Source organism: Gekko japonicus, unplaced genomic scaffold, assembly GCF_001447785.1.
Source record: "Gekko japonicus isolate JY-2015 unplaced genomic scaffold, Gekko_japonicus_V1.1 scaffold13, whole genome shotgun sequence".
Taxonomy (NCBI): domain Eukaryota; kingdom Metazoa; phylum Chordata; class Lepidosauria; order Squamata; family Gekkonidae; genus Gekko; species Gekko japonicus.
In genome coordinates, this window is record NW_015172553.1 from 3,352,345 (window position 1) to 3,362,769 (window position 10,425).

Genomic DNA, 10,425 nt, shown 5'->3' on the forward strand with positions numbered 1-10,425 from the left:
CGAAAGCCAGTCGAATCCGACTCTAGGGTTGCGGTGCTCATCTCCGTTACAAAGCCGAAGAGCCAGCGCTGTCCGAAGACGTTTCCGTGGTCATGTGGCCGGCATGACTAAACACCAAGGCGCACGGAACGCTGTTACCTTCCCACCGAAGTGGTCCCTATTTATCTACTTGCAATTTCTTGCTTTCGAACTGCTAGGTTGGCAGGAGCTGGAACTAGAGACAGGAGCTCACCCTGTCTTGCGGCACCCGGGTCTTGAACCGCTGACTGTAAATAGCTACAAATATTCGATGTAACAGACTAAACGAACAATAAAAATATATTTATTTATTAATTATTTATTTATTTAAAAATATAATCTCTGTGATCTATTGTTTCAAGTTGTTTCTGGCAGATTTTATTAGCTGAATATAGGTTAAGTAAACAAGTGATATGTCTCAAATGTCCCTATTAGTCTGTCCACATCCTAAGGTTGCATTAAATGAAATGTATCCATGGAAACCTGACAGATGGAGGCATCAGAACATTCATTGCCTCTGCAATTAATGCAGAGTTCATCAGATACAATCAGTTTTACCTGCAAAGAGTTTAGCAAATGGGTCACAGTGAGCTACTGCTGTTTCCTTCTGGAGGCCAAGACGTGATGATCCCCTTACAACTCAAAACAGTATTGTTGGATGATGCAGCATAGATGCAATGAAATTATGTTTTGTTTCCTTCTGTCACCACCAAAGTAGCTTTAAAGCCCTGTTGGAACTGTCGTACAGGGGCATACACCTCAAGGCTTTCCATAATCATGCTGAAAGCGGAGGGAGAGGATGTGGCTCATTTGCAAAGCACGGGGCTTGCCTGCAGAACATCCTGGTTCAGCCCCTGGCATCTCCAGTTAAAGGACCCAATCAGGAGGTGGGGAAAAATCCTTCCCTGCCCCAGAGACTGGAGAGCTGCTGCCATCCAGATGAGAGAATGTTGAGCTGGACTTTGTAAAAGACAACTTGATGTGTTCAGTGCTTCTCAGGCAGGATGTCTCATTGCAAAATTCCAAGGAGTGTTTGTCCCCTTGCCATGTTAACAAGGGAAGAACTGCCAGGTTCTGAATTGTGGGAACCTTCAAGGAGGACAAGTAAGGGGGTTTCAAAGGCATCACAGTGAGACCTCCCCCCTCCAGCTCACAAGAATTCCTCCAGGGAGGAAAAAGAGGTACACTGGAAATTGCACCGAGTGTGTTTGTAGTCACTGAACAACTATAAAATGTATAGTGGGAAGTTTTCTGGAATGACTGCATTACTGAGAAAGGAATAGCAAAGAAACAGCAATACCCATAGAAGCTCCGGAAAGTCCAAACAAAGGGTGTGTTCCTCTCCTTTTGATCCAGACAGGAGATGTCTGTGTCAATACCACTGTCTAGATCCATGTCATATGACTGTCTGGCACATGATCTTGGTGGGGTCGCCTTTGCAGTGGTTGCTGCAAGAAGCTCTTTCACCATGTCTTCTGAAGGCTGGCCTGCTGCCGAACCTCTCTTCATTTGCATCCTGCCCCTGCTGTCATGCGTCCCATGGAGACCAAGCAAACAGCGAACAGAAAATGGGGACCACCAAAACAGGCTGAATAATTTATTAAAACTTAGCCGAGACAGAGCGGCAAAGCGAATACATTATTAATAAATACTATTATTAAATATAAACCTTAATTTATAACTTTGTGTTTGGTAATTAACAGAAAAAATAGTAACTATTAAATATTAACAGGCACAATGGCTTACAGTGTGGTAGTAAAATATTACATTCCTTCCCCCTCCCTTTAAATAATAAAACTCAGGCAGCATGTTCAGCAGATCTCAGCCTGCATTTGCTGAGATTCAGTGAGGAAAATTCTTATAAAGAGTTCTCTCATTATTATTAAGTGTTTTCCCCTAGATGCTAGGAGATTCTCCCTCTGGGGAAGTGTTGTCAGGATCTGCCAACAATACAGGCTCCAAAAATGCACATAGATTACAAGATGTGTACATAGTACACACAAACACTCGGTTTAACCCAACCGCTTTTGGTTGGTGAGAGCATAATCTATGATTGAGACTTCCCCTGGCTGGTCAGTCATGCCAACAGCTTTGTCGGGCTGGGAGGAGGTGCAGATGAACCAGCCAGGGAAAGCTGCTGATTCAAATCGCGTGGTGTTCCCGACATCAATCCTAAAGAAGATGAAGCGGCCCAGCTTGGATCTGTCAATGTGCCGAAAGATGCTTTCTTTCTGGAGATGAAAAAAGCAGGACTGTTAGTGGAAAAAAGGGAAAGTTTGCTGTTGCTTCTAAAGGGACAGGTGTCAGCATCGGCCCAAACCAACACAAACATTGTCTGCACAAATCTCCCTATCAAAGCTCAACTCTTTAAGGACCAAACCACACTGACTCTTTATGTCCTCTTAGCCATCCATCTTGTTTCCAGCACTGTATTCTGCAGACTGATGGAATAGGAGTGCAGCTCTAAATACACTCTCTTGGTTCTACTAATTTTCATTTCAGTGTTGCTTAACTGGCCACAGCACTTGCTTCTCTTTAATGGTCTTGCTACCACTTTTTGGCATGTGCACCACCATCTTTCTGCGGCATTAGAATGCCATTGCCACACATCTCTAGATCCCCAGTTCAAGACAAAGTCAGTGGTGTCACTGACTGCTGCTAACCCCCCCCCCCCCCCGCTTCGGGTCCCCCCCCCACCAATAATGTCAAGTTGAAGCCGTTGATGCAGGGTACTGCATCAGCATTTCCCTGTGCCAGGTCAATGGCCATTGCAAGTGTGGGAGAAAGGAAATGTCTCATGTCTGCTTCCAACTAGACTTTACTGCGAGCTACGAGGAAAAGATTTTGATCATCAACAGGTAACATCTAGTTCGGCCTGCAGACAGGGCCATAGCCAATGTGTGTGTGGGGGCTGAAGAGGGCGTCGCCCCCTATTGAATCTTCAGCACCCCCACCGCTGCCTCCCTCATCTCCTCCCTCCCCCCAAAAGTATTTTGCCTTTTTAAAACCTCGCCAGCCCGCACCAGCCCTTGTAATCCTTCCTTCCTTTTTTCTCCTCCTGTTGGTGGGGGGGATGGAGGAAGGAAGGGAGGATTACAAGGGCCAGTGCGGGCTGGCAAGGATTAAAAGGCAAGGTAGCACCTCATGCCCCAGGCTCCCTCCTCCCCCTCCAGAGAAGTACCTGACCTTGTGGGGCTGGCCTGAAGCAATTCCTGTTATAGGAATCGCTTTGGGATGTGTGGCTTGTTGCAGCATAAGCTCACTTTCCCTCCCCTCCCCTCCCCTGATGGGTCACATGACTGTGCAGTGGGTAAGTAGCTACTACTCTCCCTCTCCCCTCTCCCTTTCCTTCCCCTGCTCCTTAATTAGATTAAATTTAAATTTAATTAGCCTCCCCCTGGGAAGCCAGCGCCCCCCCCCCAACAAATAAATCCCTGGTTACGGGGCTTCCTGCAGGCACAGAAAGTACAAGGTGAAGTACAAGGTAAAGCCAAACTTGGGGGGGGGGGGCTGGGTGTGGGTGCAAATGGATTCTGATATTCTTATTTTGAATAGTTGAGACTATTGTGGAAGTGCTCTTGCCGGAGTGTTCGGATGTAATGGGCGCTTTCACACACACACTAAATAATGCACTTTCAGCCCACTTTACTGTGTGAAATGGCAAAATCCACTTGCAAATGGTCGCAAAAGTGGATTGAAACTGCATTATGTAGCATGTGTGATCTCCAGGACTGAGAAGGAAAGAAACCTATGCTATCTGTTTGCTTATGTAGGCATGTCATCATGTCGCCTCTCCCTCCCTCTGGAACATATTTTAAAAACTTGGCAGACAAACAAGTGCCATGTGCCAGTTGCAGGTCAATGAGAGTTGCAACACTGCTTCCATTGAGGAGTTCCAGCCTCTCAGCCTTTGCTGCTGGTCACCAAAACATGGGCTGACTGGTCTGGTTTCTCTTCAACCCTGTATCCAAATGGCAAAAAAAGAGAAATCACTCACCTCCAGCTGTAGCTCCGGCTGCCCTTCTGCTCCCTCTTTTGGCACACATGACAAGCAGAGACCGCTCCCTTTGATTCCCAGTGCAATAGGATTCTTTACCTGTTGGTCTTTTCGACGGTATACAGCCATTTCTAGCCTCACTGAAAACAACAGGGGAATGATTTCAGTGCAACCATCAAGGGGATGCTTCTGTCTGAAGTAAAACTGGGAAGGACACTAATGTTTCCGATGAGTTAGGAGTGACCTGGGTTCTTACTTTTTGACCGCAGGCTGGTGGGGAGCAGGAGAGGAGCAGTGCCTGGATCTTACCTGCCCGATCAAAGTTAGTGCCTTGGAGGTGCATGGCCACCAGTTGTGCCGGCTGATTGAGGACAAGGGACCTTTGCTTAATGTCTTGGATATCATAGGAGAAGGCTCCGGAGAAGCGGTAAAAGGAATCTGTCGCGTAAGTCAATTCATAGTTTTCAAAAGACACAGGTTCTGAAAAGAAAAAGATGAACCAGATTTAGATTCATTCTCATGTTTCCCACTGTAGCCTAACGGGCTCCTTCTAAAACTGGAGAGGAAAAATGGAGGAAGAGCAGCAGGCAGATTGTGTAGCGGTGCCAGCTTAGTCTGTAATGGGGCTAAAGCACCTTGTCATCCTCTCCATGCACGTGGAGACAAGGTTATGGATCTCCCTCGGCTTTCACTCCTTCCCCTCCCTCATTCTACACACCCTGGCTGATAACTCCGTACTTGATGCTGTACCTAAGATGGTGTTTAGGATGTCCAGCAAATCATCATCAGTGAAAACCTTGGATCTTGCATTCATCTTCATCTTCTCAACAGCAACCACAATCACCACAGCTTTCCTGAAGCCCTTGGTTGGGACCGTCTTGGAGATCTTCACCTGAATGTCCAGCTCACAGGCACAGTGAACTTGGGAGCAGGAAGCACACTGTCTCTGGCTCTGGGAGGCATTCTGTGGGGGGGAAACAGAAACCAGCTGAGTCCTTCTGATAAGCTGCTGTCTCCTTGAACATCCCCCAAATGGAATATTGCTCAGTAGCGATACCTTCTGTGCACCAGTCCAGCTCAGAGGCAAGAAAACTGTTCTAAGACTGGATTGGGGGGGGGGAGTCCAGATATAGAGCGGACATCCATTAGGCACAATAGGGACAGTGCCTCGAGCCCACAATATTTTTAGGGGCCCATGAAAATGTTTTAATTTCTTTTAAGATCAGAAAGGAAAAAATGTACTTTTAGGCTCAAAGAAAATGTTTTAGTTTGTTTTTCTCACAGAGAAATAAAATGCATGACCAAATAGGACTGTAACTTTTTGATAGGAGAGGGTACTCCCCCCCCCCCCAAGACATTCCAGGACTTCGATGCATAATGGTTGAGACCTGAGGGAAGGGCATCCAACATATTGTGTCTTAGGTTTAACCACAAATTAGATATATAGATGGCAGTCTGTGACAGAGTTCAAACTTTAATTCTCATAAGAGCAAAAATTAATCAAGAAATTAATTACCTTAGCCAAGCAAGGCTGGTCTTCTTCATAGAATGGTATATCCTCATTCATGCTGTAACCAACAAGGAAGGGTAAACAAGTCAAATAACCCTTCGAAAAAGTAACTGTTGTATTATAACTAGAATCACTATCAGTCTTTATGTATCATATAAAACTGTGCATTATGTTTTGCTCTCATTTGCACAGGAAGGTGCTGATGGGATTATCCCAGATTTTTAGAATCAAACTGGGAATCAAAACAAGCCTTCATTTGCCTTTCTTAAACAGAAGTATCAAAGAAACACCATATGAAGCAAGGTTAATGCTTTGTGGTAGAAGGTGAAGTCCAGAGGTTAGGAGCCTGCTGCTGTAGTCCCAAATTCCTAATTACCATCGATTGAAGCATCCCTAACTTTCTCTGGATTGTGCCTCGATAATATGATATTGCTTTTTGACAATGTTCATTAGAGTTGCTACGCTGTAGTAACATTCACATATTTTGTTAGCAAATGGAAAGTTTACAAAAGTTAGGGATAGTTCAAAGTAACCACCATTCTTGGGCAACTTCAACTCATGCAGCAACTGAGTGCGAGCATAGGTGATAGTAGTAGGGTGGCTAGTTTCAAGAAGCAACGGAGAAAATCCCTGAGCAATGGATTTGGATTCCAGGTATGACCCTGTGCTTACCTGCAGAACTCCATCATCTCCTCCTGACATTCTGGGACTCTGTCCATTGCTGATGCTTGGCTAGAAAGAAGTAGAAGGGAAGTCAGACAAGTATTTATAAAAAGTATACTTCACCTTTTAACCATGAAAAGCATTCATGATGGCATATAACAAAGCCAATAGCTAAAGCAAGTAAATGTACTTAAAACTGTTAATGCTAAGCTAAGTCAACAAAAAGCAAAAACAACAAAAAACTAAGAGCTCACAAAATGCTTAAGATATTAAGCCAGCAGCAAGTGTCAGAACCTGAACTGACAAAAAACCCTTCAGCAGTAAAAATCCAAAGCCAAAATAGACCACAAAATGAAACCTGATATAAAACAACCCCTGTTTTGGTGAGAGGTCTTAGTGCTCTTTGAAGGTTCTCTGGAACAGAATGATGTTTACAAATGTCTGGAAGGCAATCAATGAATCTGACACCCAGGTTTATGGGGAAAGGGACTTACAAAGCAGAGAAGGCCCTGTCTCACATGCCAACCAGTCTGAGACAGTTGAGTACAGGTGGCACACGGAAAAGGCCATATCTCGATGATCTCCAGCTACAGACCAGTCCCTATGGTTTATATTGCTGTTCCATTGTGGAGAGAATAACCCACTTCGTACTAAGCAAATGTTTGACAAAAGAAATTGCCAATGATGCAGCTGCAGTACCCCCATGCTTCTGATGTGGGCTTTCCTGTGTTAGAAAGTTGGTCTCAGTCTCACTGAAGTCAGTGAAACTATAATGGCCCTACAAAATTCAAAGCACAGCAACCAACATGAACTCTGAGAGTTGCCGTGGCTCATCATGGCAACTAGAGATTTTACTTTACAAGCAAAGTTCTTTGCTGACACATTTGAGGATATCTGGGGAGATATTTCAGCAACAACATTTGCTAAGTGTGGGTGCAAAGGTCCCCCAGGCTCCCATTCCTGAGTGCTCATCCTTCTGCCTTTACACCTTTTTCTGATTGTCTCGATTCTCCCTCTTTTCTAGTCTTTGACAAACAGATTAAAGAAAGATTGAGTGTTTGTGTGATAAATCCAAACATACAACCCCAAAAGAAGCATGTGATCCAAAGTACATAAATATTTGGAACATGCTTAATATATACGTATTGCAGAACTGTAGTTTCCAAGGTCTTCTGGGAGGAAGGAAGGACAGTTAAAACCATTTTGGCTTATACTGTGGATATGCCTTGGGATCTATAGACTTAGGGCAGATTTCAGTCCCAAGGGATGTTTCTAGAAGCCTCTCAAAGCTTCAGCCTAGAGGCAAGTAGCTCTGGCTACTATTCATCCCAGAATTCTTTTTGGTCTCTTTTTTTGCTGTCAAATCACAACCAGTTTATCTCAGCCTTGTAGGTTTTCAAGGCAAGAGGTGTTCAGAGGTGGTTTGCCATTGCCTGCCTCTGCAGCATTGGAGCCCTGGTATTCCTTGGTGGGCTCCCATCCAAATATTAACCAGGGCCAATCCTACTTAGCTTCAAAGATTCTGATGTGATTGGACTAGCCTGGACTATCCAACAAATAATTTAACAAGATTTTCTTGCTTTTGTGTGTCTGCGATAGGGCAAATAGTCTGTAATGAATAAAGTTAAGATTTTTTTTTTTGTAAATATAAATTCCATGGTTTACAGCAGAGTTTAATTCTGAACCATCAGGCGCTGACTTGAAATTCCTAGGACAGTTTTCTTCTGAACTTATCCCACTTCTCTCCAAATGGACCATGGCTACTGAGTCCTTCTGAACCAGATGCTTATCTTAAGAGGCATCTTGATTCTGATGAAGCTATAGATCATAACCAGCCATACATTTAGTTTTGGGAGCAAGATAAATCTCCCGTCCCAAGCAGATACTATACCTGTAGAAAGAAGAGTGCACGTTGGTTCTCTCCAGAACGGTGGATCCCTGACTCCTCTGTCTGTGTTGCTGTGGGAGTGTGATCTACTGCAACTTTCTCTGTCTTATATACAGGACTGCAGTGAACAAAAACCACTCATGTTTGGAACTTCCCCTTTGTCCCTCACTTCCGAGATCTTTTTTTTTTTTTTAGTTTCACACGCAATTACAATTCCCCCTCCCCCCCCCAAAAAAAACACACAAAGATACGGTTGTGTTGTGGAAGTAACCAACAATATACATATTGTGAAAAGACTGCATTTGGCAGCTGTTCTTCTGCGTAGAAAAGAATGAATTGTGCATGACGGTATGTTTGGAAGAATACAAAAAAATTCCAGTCTGTGAGCCTCCACAAGATTTTGCCCTATTTAAATGGCTGATCAGGGACTTATTAACAGGGTTAGCAGCATGGGTGGCACAATCCAGAAAAGAAATAACTCTTGTGCACCCCTTTTCCTTCTTGTTTTTTTTTATTTAAAGTTTTTTATTGTTTTGAACAGTATTATACATAGTAACCAAAACATATTACAGTGAATTTCGTTACCTCCTATAACTGTTACCTAATAATGAACAATACTTTCTTACAAACATTAGTAATCTGAAACAATTTACATTAAATATGTTATACATTGTGAACATGAAATACACTGTTTTGTAAGCATAGTACTAATATAAGTAAAGCAGTATACAATTAAATTTCCCCCCTTTTTATGTTGTTGTTGTTGTTGTTGTTATTATTATTATTATTATTATTATTATTATTATTATTATTATTATTATTATTATTATTATTATTATTATTATTATTATTATTATTATTATTATTATTATTATTATTATTATTATTATTATTATTATTATTATTATTATTATTATTATTATTATTATTATTATTATTATTATTATTATTATTATTATTATTATTATTATTATTATTATTATTATTATTATTATTATTATTATTATTATTATTATTATTATTATTATTATTATTATTATTATTATTATTATTATTATTATTATTATTATTATTATTATTATTATTATTATTATTATTATTATTATTATTATTATTATTATTATTATTATTATTATTATTATTATTATTATTATTATTATTATTATTATTATTATTATTATTATTATTATTATTATTATTATTATTATTATTATTATTATTATTATTATTATTATTATTATTATTATTATTATTATTATTATTATTATTATTAGCGCCATAGACATAGTAGAGAAGCTAGTAGATCTCCAAAATTTGGTCCACATTTCTTCAGTAAGATTTGTCATACAATCTTTCTGCCAAGCAGTCTGGTACGATAGCTTAGGTGCACAAGAATTTTGATTCGGTACTGAGTAAATCTTGGAGATCAAACCCTTATTTGTCCCCCCAGAATCACGGATCAAACATTCTAATTTTGTTAATGGTTGTGACATTATCTGAATTACATCCAAAGAGGTAAGTAAGTGACCCTTTTCTTCTTGTTAGTTACTTGTTCCCTGCCCACCTACCCCTTCCAGCATTATGCAACAGCAGTAACCATCCATAGGGGGAGCACCTGTCCAAGTACCTATTTCACTTTATCCTGATTTGAGTCATACGTTGATCTGTATATAAGTGTCCTTTTGTGAAATGTGCACATGGAAATTTACTGGCTCTACTGAATCTGTCCAGGATTGGTGACTTTCACTAAGGGAGGTGCTCATGTCTAAGACTCTGGAGAGGTTTGTTCTGTAGCTGAGCAGGATGGATAATTTCACAGTTTTGTTTGGTGCCCTTGAAATTTCTCCTAAATCCATTTTGCCTTAATTTCTTTGAATGTTACCTGGCTATGATACTGCTTGAACATGTGATAATGCGAGTCCATTCACTTTTGATTTATCTGTGGATTCATGGAATGACCACCGAGTTTGCTCTTCATTTGTTCAGAAAAAGTCCATTAGAACTCCATGAGGGATGCTTATAGAGATCCCAGTATAGCATATCAAGATGTTAGTAATTCCATAATTAATAATGTGATAATTGCCCCCCCCCCTGTCTTCAGCTTTCTGGAGCCTTTCATTTCATTTCATTTTATATTATATTATTAGTATTCATTATTGATAATTTAATTCCTTAGATGCGTTACATGCCCTGCTGTGCAGTTTCTATGAGGGACTCAGCATCTTAATTAGGGTTTTTTTTAAAGTGAGGCTAACAGGAATCCTCAGAGCAATCTCTGAACTATTTTGTAAAGTGGTTGCTTTGGTTTTATCTTATGTTTTAGGGGTTTCTTTCAAAACTAGGTGGCTA

General features: G+C 41.1%; 1 protein-coding gene across 1 annotated transcript; it reads right to left on the reverse strand.

The window, feature by feature from the left end:
* Window positions 1-1,772: 1,772 nt before the first annotated feature.
* LOC107118765 (interleukin-1 beta-like) lies at window positions 1,773-8,143 on the reverse strand. Its single transcript, XM_015421127.1, has 7 exons — window positions 8,080-8,143; window positions 6,198-6,257; window positions 5,532-5,583; window positions 4,766-4,979; window positions 4,325-4,495; window positions 4,016-4,155; window positions 1,773-2,249 (listed from the first exon to the last, which is right to left on the reverse strand). Exons 2-7 carry the CDS (start codon window positions 6,242-6,244, stop codon window positions 2,031-2,033), a joined length of 843 nt encoding a protein of 280 aa, XP_015276613.1. The 5' UTR covers window positions 6,245-6,257; window positions 8,080-8,143; the 3' UTR covers window positions 1,773-2,030.
* Between the last annotated feature and the right edge of the window lie 2,282 nt (window positions 8,144-10,425).